General features: G+C 44.1%; 1 protein-coding gene across 6 annotated transcripts in view; it reads left to right on the forward strand.

Moving 5' to 3' along the window:
• CLSTN1 (calsyntenin 1) overlaps positions 1 to 18,674 on the forward strand; it is a 72,431-nt gene that overhangs the window by 25,402 nt on the left and 28,355 nt on the right. For all 6 annotated transcript variants that reach the window (XM_065935802.1, XM_065935803.1, XM_065935806.1 and 3 more), the window contains exon 2: positions 9,884 to 10,006. In XM_065935802.1, the coding sequence (XP_065791874.1) occupies positions 9,884 to 10,006 (123 nt within the window). The remainder of the gene's footprint in view (positions 1 to 9,883; positions 10,007 to 18,674) is intronic.

Genomic DNA, 18,674 nt, shown 5'->3' on the forward strand with positions numbered 1-18,674 from the left:
TTTTTCACTATTGTTGTTTCACACTTACCAGTTTCACTCTGTATAATATTCCTCTCTCTCCTTTTGCTGAGTAGAGGGGATGAAATACATCTGGGTCTGGAGCTGCAGATCATGTTCAGGGAGATGGTGCAGGAAGGTTGTCATGGAAACACCTCCTGAGCCTCCTAAACTCTGGTCCTTTGGCACTCGCTGTTACTTCTAAAGTGTACCCTTTGCTAACGATTAATTTAGCAACAAGTATTTGTTGGATACCCATGTGGCAGGCATAGAGTGGACCTTTCATTTACCTCACTTGTAATCCTCAACACAAGGTTGTGAAAGGTGATCTCATTCCTTAGGATGCAGAACCAGATACAGAATAGTTCCAACAATCTGCCCCTAGTTACAGAGTGAGTAAGAAACAGAACTCACTTATTAAGTTCTGTCTGATCCCAAAGTCCCAGCTTCTTACTCTCTGAAGGGGGCTTCCCTGGTGGCTCAGTGGTAAAGAATCTGCCTACAATGCAGGAGACCCAGGTTTGATCCCTGGGTTGGGAAGATTCCCTGGAGAAGGAAATGGCAACCCACTCTACTGTTTGCCTGGGAAATCCCATGGTCAAAGGAGCCTGGCAGGCTACAGTCCATGGGGTTACCAAAGAGTCAGACACAACTAAGTGACCAAACAACTGTTTAAAAAATTGAGAGAACTCATGGGTGAAGCAGAAGAGGAATGCTCACTGTTAGGATGCAGAAACAGGTACAGAATTGTTCAACAACCTGCCCTAAGTTGCAGCCCAGCCTCTCCTTACACACTCAGAGCCACATGTTCATGACTGTGTTGCTAGTCCTATAATGAGCCATATATTTTTCTACCTTTCTACCTTATATGTGTTTTTAAAACTATTTTAATTGAAGTATAGTTAATTTACAATTTTGTGTTTTAGGTGCAAAGCAAAGTGATTCAGTTACACACGTATATTTTCAGATTCTATTATAGGTTATTACAGGATATTGAATATAGTGCCCTGTGCTAAATGGTAGGTCCTTGTTGTTTATTTTATATATAGTAATACGTACCTGTTAACCCCCAAGCTCCTGATTTAATCCCCACTTCCCCTTTGACTTCCTTAATGACTCAAATGGTTAAGAATCTGTTTGTAATGTGGGAGACCCGGGTTCAATCCCTGGATCGGGAAAATCCCCTGGAGAAGGGAATGGCTCCCCACTCCAGTATTCTTGCCTGGAGAATTCCATGGACAGAGAAGCCTAATGGGCTACAGTCCATGGGGTTGCAAACAGTCGGACACAACTGAGTGACTGACACTTTACCCTTTGGCAACTGTGAGTTTGTCTTCTATGTCTGTGAGTCTGTTACTGTTTTATAAATAACATTCACTTGTATAAATCTTTTGGATTCTACACATAAGCGATGTCATATGATATTTGTCTTTGTCTGATTTACTTCACTTAATACGATAATGTCTAGGTTCATCCATGTTGCTGCAGATGGCATTATTTCTTGCTTTTATGGCTGAGTAATATTCCATTGTGTATATGTAGCACAGCTTTATCCATTTGCATAGCCATGGACATTTAGGTTGCTTCCCTGTCTTGGCTGTTGTAAACAGTGCTTCTGTGGACATTGGGGTGCATGTATCTTTTCAAATTATAGTTTTGTCCAGATACTTGCTGAGGGAGTGGGATTGCTGGATCATACAGCAACTTTGTTTTGAGTTCTTAAAGGAACCTTTATATGTATCTTTATTCTGATAAAATACCCTCACTCTGGAGAAATCTGTTTTCTTGTTAGGGCTATTCCTGGGGAAGAGGATCTCTCCTGGTACTTCCAGTGGGAATATTCAACTTCCTAGAGTTGACCTCAGGTGTTCCCAGCTCTCTCACCAGACACAGTGTAGAATGGTACCTCCCTACCTCCGGGAGCTTTCATTGAGGCTGTGTGGCTGGTTCTGGCCATGAGTTAGGAGCTGCTTGTGTCCCTTCTGGGCAGAAGGTTCAGCTCCACTGCAAGACCCTCCAGAGCCCTGTCCTTCCTCTCACAGGGGGCATTGCCACGTTGTTGATGGTGGCTCCTCAGTCATCTTGGCTCCTGCTGACTGATGAAGTTCCTGGTACACCGCATAACCCCTTCACTGTAGCCACATCGTCTAGAATATAGAATGCTGACATGTTTGTGTGCTCCCAAGCATGTGACTTGATTTCCTGAGAGCCCAGCTCCTTGCAATGTGCACATGCACAGTAGGTGTTCAAGGAAGATGTCTTAGAGTAAACTGCCAGTCAGTGATGATGGGAAGCCAAGGGGACCTTTGATGTTAAGCTGCTTTGAAGAATCAGGGATGGTTTAATTTAAATAAGAGTTTATGACTGAGGCAGTATATTTTGATTAGGGGACTATGAATATTTCAGAATATTTAGTATTCTCAATATTTTTGAGAAAAAATCTGATGGATATTTTATATTTATATCATTTATGACATCTATCTGTGTGTATCATCTTTAACAACTCCAGGCAAGAATACTGGAGTAAGTTGCCGTTTCCTTCTCCAGAGGATCTTCCCCACCCGGGGAGTGAACTTAGGTCTTCTGCATTGCAGGCCAATTCTTTTATCAACTGAACTGCGTGGGAAGCTCCCATCTTGAACAAAGGGCCTGCTAACTCAGATTACATCCCCATTCCTTGGTAAAAGCTGGATTTTTAAATCAAAGCCTGTCCCGTGCACAGCCGCTTAATCGTGTCCAACTCTTTGCGACCCCATGGACTGTAGCCCACCAGGTTCCTCTGTCCATGGAATTTTCCAGGCAAGAATACTGGAGTGGGTTGCCATTTTCTACTCCAGGGGATCTTCCTGACCCAGGGATCAAACCCGCCTCTCTTGAGTCTCCTGCCTTGACAGGTGGATTCTTTACTACTGAGCCATGTTGCCACCTAGTGGCAGTGTTCATTAATTGCAGATTTTTTTTTGATGAATTGCCGTTAAACATTGAATCTGCAAACAAAACATGTAACATCATCTAGGATTTATGGGAGATGCCTACAGACTCTTACAACTAAGTCACCTGTCATTATATGTTATGATGTCAGTATCTTCCCTATATGACCAAGCTAGGTGTTCTGGAGTGAGGAGGGTCACACCTCAAACAGTGATTTCTGAAAAACAATAGATTTCTCTTTGTAACCAAAGAAGTCAGAAGGCAATTGTTTGTGCTGCTGGGTTGATGTCAAGGCCACTGCATGCAGGCTTTGAAACCACCTTGCCTGGGTCTGTGACTTGTGTGACCTGGATAAGGGGCCATTCTTTTTAGCCCAGAGAGTTGGGATATATTGGGAATGGAAAACCCAAATGAAATTTTGGCCAACCCAATGCTAGGGAGACATAAGTTTTATATGTCAGGTTAACCCTGGAGTTGACTGCTGTATTTTTTGCATTTTAATTTTTCAATTAGTGGCAATCTCTAATGATTAAAATCTACCACAACCATAAAAACTAGCCATGTCCTAAAATGATAGGTACCTACCCCAGGAACACCCTACACTTAGAGGTTTGATCAGGCTTCCTAGGTGGCTTAGTGGTAAAGAACCTGCCTGCAGTCTGGGTCAGGAAGATCCCTTGGAGGAGGGTATGGCAACCCAACCCAGTATTCTTGCCTGGAGAATCCCATGGACAGAGTAGCCTGGCGGGCTACAGTCCATGGGGTTGCAAAGAGTGGGACATGACTGAAGCCGCTGAACACACGTGCAGAGTCTTGATTGCTAGCCTTGCTATTCTGTGATTTTGGTTAATGCCGTGCCATTCAAACTTTAGTTGGCTTTCTTTTTGTGATCTAGAATGCAATGAAATGACTTGGGTAAAGATTCTGAATATGGTGACCCGCTCCTGGACTTATGGCCAGTAGTCTGATGTCTTTATTTGTGATCTTTTTTTGGATGATGACAGAAACATCAATCACTTGTTTCCATCAATATTTTATAATGCACTTGAATGTGATGAAATATTAAAAATATCATTTATTAAATATTTAAAAGCTCAGTCAGTGGAACTGGCCAAATCTCTTCATTCTACTGCCAGCTTAAGTAGCAATTTAGAAATTTGAGCTATAAAATTAGAATAGTGGGGAAAAATAAAAGAGCTGGGACTATAGCTGTTCAATTATTATTCCCCTTGAACCATTAGCCGTTTTCAGCTGCAGGCCTTTCCACTTAGGGTAGCCAGAAATTCATCACAGATTTTCTGCAGTTTGCTTGGCCTGATATTTTTTTACTTTCTTACTAGACCAAGTAAATCCACTTGGTTTAAGTCTCAGGAGTTTTATTGACTCACATATTGGAATAGTGTTCTTCAGTCTTATTTACTGTGCTTGTAACTTTATTAATAAAATCTTAAATGTGAAAACAAATTGGAATTGAATATTGCTTTTAGTAGTACGTTGTCAATAGTGAATTGAACTGATAGCCTCTGAGTTTTTTTTCCTTTTAGTATTTATTTATTTGGTTGAGCTGGGTCTTAGTTGCAGCATGCAGGATCTAGTTCTTTGACCAGGGATCGAACCCAGGTCCCCTACATTGGGAGTGTGGAGTCTAAGCCACTGGGCCACCAGGGAAGTTCCTAGCCTTCTGTGTTTTAAAATGAGGGATTAGTGACAAACAGCGGAGGTTTTGGGAGTACTTTCTTTAAAATGGCCTGTTTATCTGTCTTAGATCTGTAACTCCAGCTGGTATTCCAGCCTATCTTGTAGGACACTTTAACAAGACCTGGAGAGGATGAGGAGTTTCAGCAGTTAGATAAAGCATTCAACCTGGTTGCAAAGTGAGGCTCTTTTCTGTGTCTTTGGAACCCTCTCCTCTCAAAGGCTGCAACCAACTGTGGGACCCATGCAGAGCACCAAGCCACTTATTAACTCACCACTGTCCTGGGAGTTACTTCTTGTTTTTTCTTTTAACTTTTATTTTATATTTCAGTAGAGCTTGTTAACAATGTTGTGATAGTTTCAGGTGAACAGCCAAGCCACTCAACCATACATATGCCTGTATCCATTCCCCTCCCAGACTCCCCTCCCATCCAGGCTGCCACATACCATTGAACAGAGTTCCCTGTGCTGTACAGTAGGTCCTTGTTGGTTATCCATTTAAAATAAAGCAGTGCGTACTTGTCCATCCCAAACTCCCTAACTATCCCTTCCTCCCACCCTTCCCCTGGGGGGCCATTTCTAGAGGAGAAGGGGAGGTTGTACCACAACCAGCTGAGCTGTCTTCTTTACTAGGTCTCTTCTTCCAGGCGGAGGGGACATTTTCCAGAGGCACTGTAAGTTTTCGGTCTTTGTGGTCTAGGTTTGCTTTCGTATTATTAACAGTTCCCTTCATAATCTAGTGAGAACTTACCTGTTGAGGCAGATCCCTCAATATTTTGATTTCTCCAAAATTCTTGTCTCCTTTTCCTGGAACATTCAACTGCCAGAAACAAAAAATAAACATCTTCCCAATATCTAAAACACCAGTACATTTTTTTTTTTTTCAATTGTCTACACAAAAACTTTCTTCTCTATAAGAGAATTTGTAAACCAGGGCACTGACTGTGTTTGTACTGTCCGTGGGTATGTTCTTACTCACTTACAAGATAGTTCCTGAGGAATGAGATCCTAAGTCCTGGGAATAAGTAGAGAAAAAGGGTCATGCCCTCCCGGAAACCCTGGTTTTGTGTGTGTATGTTTGCAGGAGAAGTAACAACTCAGCCCCTTATGGCATCTCCCAAGTGCCTGACCCCGTCCTGACCATTTTACATGGGATGGGTTAGATCACATGGGAACCTCAGAGGTGGGTGCTGTTGCTGTCCCCATTTTACAGATGAGGAAACTGAGGCCCAGGGAAGCCAGGTAGCCTACCCCAGGTCCCAGGCTGACTGCTCGTGGTTAGGAGGAGTAGCAGAGGAAAGAGAGGAAGTGGGACTGGGGGAGCAGAGCAGCGGGTTCTGTCTTAATTGGAGGGGGGGATCTCTTTTTTTTGGGGGGGGGGAAATCTCTTTTATTGATTTTTGTTTTTTTTTAATTTGGCTGCCCCCAGTCTTAGTTTTGGCATTCCCTGTCTTCAGTCTTTGTTATGGGGATTCTTTAGTTCCAGCACGCAGTCTCTTTGGCGCTGAAGGAGGGAACGCTGCAACAGAGGCCTGAGGCAAGAGACCTCGTCAGGGCATCCGAGAGGGCAAAGCTGTTTTAATTATATTAAGACATCACTTGCTTTTTCCTCATTTTTTCATGAATGCACATTGGAGTTTCCTAGAGCTGCATGAGGCATCGTAATGCAGCCTATTGGCTGCAGGAGTGGCAGTGATAACCCAGCTTTCTTCTGCTACGCTGGGCCGTGAAAGGATTTGCAGAATGTAAAGCATTGCCAATCTTCCTAGTAAACTCTATTTTAAAATATATATTTATTTTCATTAACATATTATGTTAATTCACAATGGGTTTGTTTTTGAAAATGAAGTAATAATAAACATCAGTACTAACACTTTTCTTTGATTTTAACTTTAGCACTGATTATTATTACCGATAGATAGATGGGCCCTCCTAAGGCAGAGTTGTTCGAGGTCCTCTGGACCTTTGGTGTAGATGGGTTCTGAGAGCTCAGGCTCTGAGCCACCCCCATGCTCACAGTGGTACCCCAGCCGCTGTGGGACGAGTCAGTGCAAGAGATAAGGAGGAGGCCATTACTTGGCTTTTGTAATAGCTCTCGGTGGACAGCAGAGGGGATAAGAAATGGCTACATCTGAGTTTATTTTGTGGGTGTGGAACGTTTTTTTTTAATGTGGTAAAATACCCACAACATAAAATTTTCCGTCTTCACCATTTTTAAGTGTTGGAGTCAGTGGTATTGGGTTCATTCATTCATACTGTTGTGCAATCAACCGCTGGAACTCTTTCCGTCTTGCAAAACCGAAACCCTCTATACCCTTTAGCCAGCTCCCTGTTGGTCTGGGTCTGCTTTGAAAGTGAAGGCAGGGAACTTGCTGTTGGTTTGGGTGCAGCCTGTATAAAATGTTGGGTGGAGGCGTCAGTACGGAGAGATCAGGTCGCTCATCTTCCCCCTCACAGACACAGGCCTGCTCCTTTGGAATTTCACATGTGAGCACTCTGCTTCTTCAGTAGGTCACATGGGAATTAGTACAGGCGGGGCTCAGGTGCTTCTGATCATCACTGTCTCCCCTCGTCCCATCATCATTAAAGCAAAGAAAAGTAGGACTACATCACGGTCACACGGCATGAAAGACAGTTAAACATTTAAATTTAGTTTCAGTCACTTCTGGTTGACTGCCCGAAGAGCATCTGGGTAGTTCATTCAAGAAATAGGCCCCAACTATGTGGAAATAAAGTTTCATAACCAGTGAATCCTAAAGGAAATCAACCCTGAATATTCATTAGAAGGACCGATGCTGAAGCTGACGCTCCAGTACTTTGGCCCACCTGATGTGAAGAGCTGACTCACTAGAAAAGACCCTGATGCTGGGAAAGATTGAAAGCAGGAGGAGAAGGGGATGACAGAGGATGAGATGGTTGAATGGCATCACTGACTCAGTTCAGTTCAGTTGCTCAGTTGTATCCGACTCTTTGCGACCCCATGGACTGCCGCACGCCAGGCTTCCTTGTCCATCACCACCTCCCAGAGATTGTTCAAACTCATGTCCATTGAGTCAGTGATGCCATCCAACCATCTCATTCTCTGTCGTCCCCTTCTCTTCCCGCCTTCAGTCTTTCCCAGCATCAGGGCCTTTTCCAGTGAGTCAGTTCTTCACATCAGGTGGCCAAAGTATTGGAGTTTCAGTTTCAGCATCAGTCCTTCCAATGACTATTCAGAACTAATTTCTTTTTGGATTGACTGGTTTGATATTCTTGCAGTCCAAGGGACTCTTGAGTCTTCTCCAATACTATGGTTCAAAAGCATAAATTCTTCAATGCTCAGCTTTCTTTGTAGTCCCAACTCTCACGTCCACACATGACTTCTGGAAAAACTGTAGCTTTGACTAGATGGACCTTTGTTGGCAAAGTAATTAATGTCTCTGCTTTTTAATATGCTGTCTAGGTTGGCCATAATTTTTCTTCCGAGGAGCAAGCATCTTTTAATTTCGTGGCTGCAGTAGCATCTGCAGTGATTTTAGAGCCCCCCCAAAAATAAAGTCTGTCACTGTTTCCATTGTTCCCCCATCACTGAGTCAATGGACATGAATTTGAGATAGTGAAGAACAGGGAAGCCTGACAGGCTGCGGTCCACGGGGTGGCAAAGAGTCAGACGTGACTTGGTGACCGAACAACAACAACATTCCTTTTAATCAGATCAGCTTCATGAGTCATTCCATGGTTAATCTATATCCTGAGGTTATAATGTGAATACTCAGAAGGTGAAAATAAGAGGAAAATGGAAAGGTTCCAATTGTGAGAGGAGCTCAAAATAGGCTGGTGGAGAGAGGAACCCAGGGAGGGGCTTTCCTCAACCACAGGAAAGTCTCAGCACAGACCCTTTGGGGGCCACAGCTGGGGAAAAATGAAATGGACAGAAACCACAAATTCATTTTCTCAGGTCAGCAGGCTGTCAGAGCAGATGTTCTTACCCTAAACACGAAAGGAGCAGTGCTAGTGCCCAATTGAGAAGGAAAAACGTCACTTCTCCAGTTGTTCACCCCAGCCCTGTGGGTTGTTGGGGATGGGGGTCCCGGCTTCACTGGAGGAAACTGAGGACTTCCCTGGTGGTGCAGCGGTTGAGAATCCACCTACCAATGCAGGGAACATGGGTTTGATCCTTGGTCTAGGAAGATGCTAGCAACTCAGCTCGTGTGCCACAACTGCGGAGCTGTTGTGCTGCACGTACTGAAGCTCTTGTGCCTCGAGCCTGTGCTCTGCCTGCAACAAGAGAAGCCACTGCAGTAAGTTCAAGTGCCACAACTAGAGAAAGTCCACGTGGAGCAATGAAGACCCAGGGCCACCGAAAGTAAATATTTTAAAAAGGAAATTGAGATCAGGAAATCAGTTACGTGTTCCAGGTCACACATTATAGAGGGGTGCTGGACTCTGGGTCCAGGCCATCCTGATCCAAGAGCAGATTAGTATTAGTATTTTTTAAAGCAGGTTTTTCTTGATCACTGTTTTCAAGTCAGATTTTTCAGGAATTTTGCATATCATTTTCTTTTAACTCATTATATTTGTAACTTTATGTTCATAAAATTGTTTCACCCATTTGTTTTACATTTCTTTTTGTAATGCTAATTTTAAATAAATAATACCGTTATTATCATAAAGAAATAACATTTAAAAAATTGAAGTATAGTTGATTTACAGTATTATGTTAGTTTCAGATGTAAGATAGAGTGATTCAGTATATTTATAGATTATATTCCGTTTAAAGTTATTTTCAAATAAGGGCTATATTTTTCTGTGCTGTACAGTCTACCCTTGTTGCTTATGTGTTTTATATGTAGTGGTTTGTATCTCTTTAAAAAAAGTTGTGGTTTTGGAGGTATAGTTGATTTATAATGTGTTTCTGGTATACAGCAAAGTGATTCTGTCTTTAAAAATATATGTATATATTTAAGAATATACTTTTTTTTTTTTTTTTTTTAAGAATATACTCTTAAATGTGAGCTTCCTTGGTGGCTCAGATGGTAAAGAATCTGCCTGACTTAGCACGCATGCAATTTGGGAGACCCGAGTTTAATCCCTAGGTTGGGAAGACCCAATCCCACTTGGGTCTTGTTACCAGACTGGGCCACAAAAAATAGCTGGCCTTTCAGACTCATGAGGGTTTTTTGTTAATGATAACGGATGTATATTTTCAAAATATACATGTTGAAAATAACGATTCTAACCTGGCCTGTGTCCTTTCTCCTCCTCCTGTTTTTAAACACAGTCAACAAGCACAAGCCGTGGCTGGAGCCCACGTATCATGGCTTAGTTACGGAGAGCGACAGCACTGTGCTCCTCGACCCCCCTCTCATCGCCCTGGACAAAGACGCTCCTCTGCGCTTTGCAGGTACCAGCCTGTCCTTGTTCACTCCCTGTCGTGAGTCTGGGAAGCATTTCACGTGTCCCATTTGGGTTGTTTCTGAGCCTTTCTGAGAATGTCTTGATAGATAAGGGTTGTGTGTGGCCCCCACATACCGCAGGGGTACCTGACTGCCCTTGCAAAGCCTGTACTTGTTGAAAGGCAAAACTTTTAATTACCTCACTGTGTTCCTTGTCTTGGTGTAACCAGTGAGAGAGGATCCAGACCAGTGCGTCTCAAGCTTTTGTGTCTGTGCAGAGCGCAGGATCGTGCTTAGAATGCAAGCTTGGATACAGTGGTTCTGGGGGCACCTGCAGCCTTGCCTTTCTAACCTATTTCCTGGTGCTCTGGTCTCTGAGCGGCAAGGATCTGGGGCAGCGGTCCCTAAGCCTTTTGCACCAGGGACCAGGTTCCATTGAAGACAGTTTTTCCACGGACTGTGGCAGGAGGTAAGGGATGGTTTGGGGATGATTCAAGCACGTTATATTTATAGAACACTGTATTTTTATTATTACATCGGCTCCACCTCAGATCATCAGGCTTCAGAGTCCAGAAGTTGGGGGCCCCTGATATAAGTGATTACAGCTCAAGATTTTCCTTGCACCACCTAGGTTTCAGTTTCCTGAAGAGACTTGGTTGAGAATATTGAGCAGTCTTTTATAAGTGATTTCATTTGGCTTAGATGTCACTTTCAGTAAATCTTTAGCTTGAGTTACTTTATAAGATTGTAAGCTCAGTGTTCACTGGGACAGATCGAGGGTTGCTGTGAAGTTCTGCTGCCTCGATGGCTTCCAGCAGCACTTTGCAAATCAGAACTGTTCCTGCTTTACGTCAAGGCCGTGGTCATGTCCTTAACAGGCAGAGAGGAACAGGCTGCTTCTCCCTTTCTTTGCCTCAGAGTCAAAAGGGACATTGTGAAGTTAATTTTTAAAGAGTGGCTTTGCCTGTTGTTTTTCCAGAACAAAATTTGTTTGTTCTGTTTGCCTCGAAACAAATGAGAAAAATTCAGTTAGCTCATATAGATCATTCGATACATTGAATTTACTACAGTAAATGGGGGACATGAATGCAAGGGTGTCTCTGAAGAGCTGTTTAAAAGCTGAATTTCTCTTCTTTCTGTTCAAGTGCCACATCCCATTTCCAGGGGAGTAACCTGAGAAGCAGCTTGTGCTATTGAGTCAGTAGTAGAGACAGACCTTCTTGATTAGTTTTACTCGTTTATTGGTTTTTAGAGAGAAATCCAATTAGATGTGTGGTAGGGGAAGTGCTCTGTGTTAGGAAGACACACACAGTCTCTGTCTGGTAGCCAAGGTGATTTTTTTTTTTTGGTTGTTCCCTCCCTCCTCTGATTTAAAATCATTTTTAGCATTGCCTATGGTTTCCTCTGTGCATCACTAAATTTTTGAGTATTTGCATAGACATATTTACACACACTTTGCATGCAACACCTTTGTTTATTATATACAGTTCCTCCTTGCGGGTGTGACGTTTCAGGGCCTTGTCAGTAACCTTACTAGGGTCATCTAGCTTATGTTCCTGAGGGTACTTGCATGTCTCTGACATCTGATTCATTTCAAGAAGCAATTGCAGTCAGGAGTTCTGGCATCTACTCCCCCAGACCTCTCTTTACGAATTCTCAGCTGTGCCCAGTCCTGTTGGTGGAGCTCTGTCCCGTTATATCACTCATGATGCATAACCCTTATAAAGCATTCAGTGTTCCGGGCACTGTTTTAAGTACTGTACAAATATGCATTTGTGTTTAATCCTCAAGTCTTTTGAGGTAAGTATACTTCTTGTCACCCATTTTTAAAGAGAGGAAACTGAAGTACAGGGCTGCTAACTTACCAGCTCTGGGTCACACGGCTTAGATGTGTTAGAGGCCAGATTCCAAGTCAGGCAGGATGGCTCTTAACTGTGACGCTGAGTTAGGCAGCACAGAAAGTTACAGAGAACAGGAAGTAGGGAATGAAATGCACATTGAGTACTAACTTTGAAGTCATTTTACGTGTCACTGTTTCCTTGTTGAATTTAATTTTATTGTGTCATTTATTAAAACTTAATGTATTAAGCAACACCTAGAAAACCTACAAAAATAAGTGTTTTGTGGTTATGTAGGAATAATACAGAAAATATTGCTTTTATTTTTGGTGAAGAAAATCAATTTTGTATAGTTCGAACGTGAAAGTCGCTCAGTTCTGTCCGACTCTTTGTGACCCCATGGACTATACAGTCCATGGAATTCTCCAGCCAGAATACTAGAGTGGGTAGCCTTTCTTTCTCCAGGGGATATAGTTTATTTCAACCTGAATAAAATGTGAATTTTGTTTAAAGTTCAGATACATTATTTTTGGTGGGCTCAAAATAGATTCTTATGGTAAATTCTCTTTTCAAAAATATTTATTACCCTTACAATTGAAGATAGGTTCTTTTATCTTTATTATTTTTTGGTTTTGGTATATGGGTTTGCTACTGGGGGAATAAAAATACCATTTTAATTGTGAAATTATTAAATGTAAGATTTATCTAAGTTTCTAGCTATTACATGCTCTGTGGCCCCTAATATAAGTTGTTAGTATTTGCATAATTGTCTCTGGCTAAAATATAAATGAGTATTGCCGAAAAAAAAATCCTTGATGTATAATCTTGAATGAAATAGTACTTACAAAGTTTTATGTTTTTAGAGATTCTCAGGTATTTTTTATTGATGTGCCAAAGTTATATATTGGGATTTTTAAAAACTATATGGAGAAGCAGTGTAGAACCAAGTATAGTGGTAACTTGATTGCATTTGCCATAGTGGACAGAAAAATATTTTCCTTCTGGAGATTTTCAGAGGGGAGCACAGTTGGTCTTATAGTCTTATTTTAAAAATGCAGTTCATATACCATAATGTATACAGTTTTTAAAGTATACAGTGCACTGGTTTTTAGTGTATTCATAAGATTGTTCTACCATCAGCCACTGTCTAATTCTACAACATTTCATCTCCCAGAAAGAAACCCTTGCCTCTGTTAGCAGTCACTCCCCTTGGCAGCCACTAGTCTATTACGTGTCTTTGGATTTGCCTGTATTCTGGATATTTCACACAAGAACAACAGGTGGCTTTTTGTGACTAGCGTCTTTCACTTAGCATGATGATCTGGAGGTTCACCCACATTGTGGCATGTCCCTTGTTCCTTCTTATTGCCAAATAATATTTCAATGTATGGATGGACCACATTTTGTTTATTCATCCATTGGTAATGGGCATCAGAATCGTTTGCACTTTGCGGCCACTGTGAGTAGTGATACTGTGAACATCCGTGTACAAGTCTCTGTGTGGATGTTCAGTGCTCTCGATTATACACCCAGGGGTGGAAATGGTGCTCATCTACTCTTCCTGAAGCATAGTCCTCTTCCTACCGAAGTGAGTAGCTGCACAACCCAGGAAAGGGACCTCCTCTCTCCCTCCCACTTCTGTTACCATGGTACCCATCCAGTTCCCATCCAGCTGCTACGCAGAACACTGCCCCCACCAGGCTGTAGCAGACAGGTGCATAAGGAACACAAATCCTGGAGCCTGTTGCTTGAATCCTGGATGTGAGACTCGTTGGCTGTGTGGCTTTGGGCAAATTACTTAACATCTCTGAGCCTCAGTCTCATCATTTGTAACATGAAGATAATATCATATACCTTACAGGGTTTGGAGAATATTAGCTTATTTATTTATAGATATGAAGAGCAAACAATGCCTGGTATGTAGTAAGTGCTATTTTCAGTGTTCGCTGCTGCTGTTGGGAATGTTTAAAAAAAAGGTTTTTTTCACATAACATTACATGAGAACTGTTTTCCATCTTTCTCTAGTAGTCTTAGTAGTATTTCATTTTCTCACTGAGTTTCTTAAATGGGTAAAGCAGAGGACAGGTCTGGAGCCTTATTTTGATCTTAGGTTGCAGTTGGTGGTGACGTTGAGTTTAATTTAGCATTACGATGGTGGTGGCAGGAGCCACAGCTGACATTTATTGAGTTCTCTTCAGTGTGGCACAGGGTGTTCTCTGGCTCTGCATGGTTCCTTTGATTCCTTCCAGCAGTCTCATGTGGTAGAGACTGTCATGCTCCCATTTTCCAGATGAGGAAACAGAGGCTTAGAGCACATCTGTCAGCGGCATGACTACCAGGTTCTCCATTTAATCCCCGGTCCCTTAACAAGCCCCCAGGACTAGTTGGTGTTTGGGTTTTTGTTTAGATTTGTTTTATTTTTAATTTTTGGTCATGCTTCGCAGAATACAGGATCTTAGTTCCCTGACCAGGGATAGAACCTGTGCCTCCTGCAGTGGAAGCGCACAGCCTTAATCCCTGGACCACCAGAGAAGTCCCTGGGACTAGTCAATGATCTGTAAATTCTGGTAGAAGGACCGAATGAGTTTGCCTGAGATCACACAGCCCACAAATGACAGCTCAGCCTTTGAACCAGGCAGCCTGATCCCATTGTGATTTTTAGCTTCACCAGGTCGGCTCTCACGACACTGACTTTACAACACGGTGAACATTCTGGTCCACGGTCTTAATCCCATTACAGGGCCTGTGTGTGGGTAACCACCGGAGATGACTTGTCTAAGCTCCTAAATACCTGTGAAATGTGGGAAGCCTGGTCACCGAAGTGTGTTGTAATTTGTCACTCATCAGACGATCATGTGAAATGCACAGTTTGGCCCACATTGTTTTCTTGGGGTAAGACTAGGCAAATAAAGTCTTGGTTATTGGTCAAGCATTTTAGAAAATGAAAACCACGCCATTCGGTTCAGCCCCTTTTCTTTAATCTACTAAAAGCCCAAGTAGAGTTGGGGATAAAACATGTGGTGTGCGTTGCATGTATTTAATGGGCAGTTACAGGCTGGAGCCACTTTATCAGCCACATTCTTGCTGTTTTTACGGTGACACCTTTGACCCCAGTGAGTTGCCTGAATTGGGAGCTGAACACTCTGTGTGCATGCATAGTTGTGTCCAACTCTTTGTGATCCCATAGACTGTAGCCCACCAGGCTCCTCTGTCCGTGGGATTTCTCAGGTAAGAATACTGAAGTGGGTTGCCGTTTCCTCCTCCAGGGTATCTTCCCAACCTAGAGATCCAACCTGAATTTTTTGCATCTCCTGCATTGACCAGTGGATTCTTTACACCCTGCCACCCAGGAAGCCCTGCATCCACTCTCCCCCCACCTTTTTTGAAGCTCTTCCCTTTCATACGTGGTTACAGAAGCATTCTTTTTCCTGCCTTCCTAGTCTGAGTACAGATATTTTACAAGATTAAACAGTAATGAATGGAGTCCAAAAGAAATTTCAGGGCAAGAACAGGAGCTTTACTTTTGTTGACATTTAATTAGAACTGGCTCACATCTGTGCTACTTTTCTCCATATTCTGTGTGATTCTCATGACTCACATGCCCTGAGGGTGGCCCACGGACTTCACCACCACACACCTCCACCCAGTTTTACTTTGTCAGCACATGCAGCTGGGCTGGGACTATGTTTGCAACCGTGAGTTGGATATATTAGGTTAAGCCACGTGAAAATGCCATTTTTGTCTGAAAATGTCAAAATATGTGAAAAATTGGAATGTCAGAAACCTTGTGTAACTCAGCCTAGTGCAAGGCAGTAATCGGTTGAGTAGCAGTTTTAAATAAACAAGGAATGGTTTGAGATCAATAATCATTAAATATTAGGTAGCTTTGCTAGGCCTCCCAGAGAAGGCAAAAAGCATTTCTCAGATCACTGATCTTCTAGGTGGGAAGGTGAGACTAGCATCGTCCAAGAGTTAAGCAGGGGTGCTGGACATCTGTAGGTCATTGTCAAGTGAGAGAGGCAGCACTGGGTGGACTGGAGTTCATGAAAAGACAAGGACGTGATTTCCGAAGGCAGACTCGAGCTCCTGCCAGGGATGTACACGGTTGGGCAGTGACGGGCAGTGGGGAGGATGGAACAGAGGTGGGAGAGCTGGCAGGGGTCCCAAAGAGGTGGGTTAAGAGTCAGCCCGTTTGGTGTGTCAGAGGAGCAGAGGGTTGGAAATGAGCCCAGAGCTGCATGGTTTCTGTTGCCAGACTGAGTAGACAGGATGTCACCTCGCCCGTGGTTTCTAGTACTGCGTCCAGATCGTCCTGGGGCACATCCGTCAGGTTCCCCTGTCTGCTCTTGCCCAGTTGAGTCTGTACTTGTAGGAGCACAACTTAGAAATTTATAACCAGCCGGTGAGGTTCGGAAACCACCGATGGGCCAATCTCTCAAGTGCGGATTGCAGCTTGCCAGCATTGGAGCCTCCTGGCAGCACTTGTTAGAAATGCAGTTGACAGGGCTTTGCCCAGAGCTGCTGAATCTGACTTTCTGGGAAGGGGGCTTGGCAAAGGACATGTTCAGCAAGTTTCTCGGGCGCCCTGGAATGTGAGAGCCACTGCGTCGTCTGGGGAAGGCATCGCCCTCGGCTTGCTGTGCCTGGGCCATTAGGGCCTAACCCTTGGGCGTGTGCTCTTTCTTGCTGTACATCGGAGGTGCCTCGAAAAACTGTTTTGTTTAGAGCCACACGTGGGCTGGTTCCAGAAACTAGCCTGGACCAGTAAGCAAAGAATTCAAAAGTCGCCGTAAATAAGAGTCAGCCGGACATCTAGCTGGTGGGCAAGGGTGCCAAGGCCAGGGAGAGAGAAGTGGGTCAGGGAGGAGAGGTAGATTAGCAGGGACGTTGCAGTGGACACTTGCTGCTCAAAAAATGTCAGTTTTCCCTCAGCAGCCCCTGGTCTCCTTCCCGTCGGGTCCAGGTTGGTAGGTCTACAAATCTGTTACCCTGCTTCCCCAGCCAAGCACAGGCATGACCCAGGCCAGGCCGACAGACACTCTCACGGGGTGTGAATGTCCAGCAGAGGGACAGGTACTGATACCAGCTGTGGGCACGGCCCTTCCGTCCAGGCCTTCTTGCTGTGGAACTGTGGGGCTCCTCTTCGCTGGTCTCGAGCCGCCTTGGTTTCTGACCGTCTCCAAGTCCCTGTCTCTGGCTTGCAGTCAATTCTGTGAGCTCCCGATGGCTCTTCAGTGAAGGCCCTGTTGCTGAGTTGGCTGGAGTGGATTCCTGTCGCACCAGAGAACCGGAAGTATCCGAGCCGGTGCTGGTGACCTCCACTGGGGCTGCAGCAGGAGGGTAGGACAGCGCCAGACCTGGAGGGGCTGCAGGAAGAGCTCCAGAGACACCCTCTCTTGTCTGGGGAAGAGCTTGAACTAAGATTTGGAAGAAGACTGAGAGAGAATGCAGGCCAACTGGAAGCCAAAAGGACCGATGCAGAAAGTGAGGGCTCAGCACTGTCAGATGAGAACTGGACACGGCCAGAGAGAGAGAAGAGAGAGCTCTGCTCTGCTGGGTTCATCCATTGTTATATCTTTCTGTTTTGCTTTTTAAAAATTCTTTACTATAGTTCCTTTTGATTGTTTTAGACGATCTTAGGGGAATGAAGAGTGGAGAGAGACGGGAGGTTTTGTCCATTCTGAGGCCAGCAGGGCTAGAGGGGTCGGTTGTCCAGGGACCCCAGTGGGGGATTTCAGACGTGATGAGAGCAGAGCTGTAGATTTACCTAGCAGAGCAGTGGTTGCTCAGTCGTGTCCCACTCTTTGCAGCTTCATGGACTGTAACCCATCAGGTTCCTCCTCTGTCTGTGGAATTTTCCAGGCAAGAATAGTGGAGCAGGTTGGCATTTCCTTCTCCAGGGGATCTTCCTAACCTGGGGATTGAACCCACATCTCTTACGTCTCCTGCATTGGCAGGTGGATTCTTTACCACTCGCACCACCTGGGAAGCCCAGAGCAATAGTACATGGTCTGGATTGAGTGGGAAGGAACAGGGCAGAAAGGAAGTAGAATACAAGAGCTGATTTTGAGATGTCCTTCTTTGGCAAGGCTGAGAGATGCCTAAGTCTGTCCTCTCCTCCCAGCCTGGTAGCATGAAGCGGGCAGTTTATAGCTTCTAGCAGACAGCTCCATTCCTCCTCGTGGTCCCATGGTCCGAAGCAGGCTCAAGGACAGTGCTTGACTGAGGGTCTTTATTTTTTTAAGCTGTGCCAGCTCTTGGCTGTGGGAGGTGGGATCTTGGTTACAGAAGGTGGGATCTTGGTTGCAGCATGTGAGATCTAGGTCTCTGACCAGGGATGGAACCCAGGCTCCCTGCGCTGTGAGTGCAGAGTCTTAGCCAGTAGACCACCAGGGACGTCCCTGGTGATTGTCTTTGAACTCTTACTCAGCATTGCACTGTGTAGGTAGCATCACCCAGGTCAGAGGCTTCATCTGAGCTTTTAAACCTCACTTCCCTGTGCAGTGGCCTTGTTGGGAAAGCCTTGTCACTCACTGTGAATGACGTAGGATGCCTCATCGTTTTCTCTTTAGAACAGCAGACTCCCAAGTCAAAAAAAAAAAAAAAAAAAACACGTGGTGTTATTATACCACTGAATTAAAGCTGGGCAACTTGACATGTCTTAATATATATCCCACTCTGTTAGTTACACCCCAAAAGTGCAAACGTAGTCAAGCTAATTACCACATTCTGGAAAACAGTTGGACACAGCTGGTACCCAGCAGTTTCTGCTCATGGTGTATTAAAGAGCAGTGATCAGCCAGTCTTTCTCTAAAAGGCTGGCAGTGAGGATATGAGC

The sequence above is a fragment of the Muntiacus reevesi genome, chromosome 5 (assembly GCF_963930625.1).
Source record: "Muntiacus reevesi chromosome 5, mMunRee1.1, whole genome shotgun sequence".
NCBI lineage: Eukaryota > Metazoa > Chordata > Mammalia > Artiodactyla > Cervidae > Muntiacus > Muntiacus reevesi.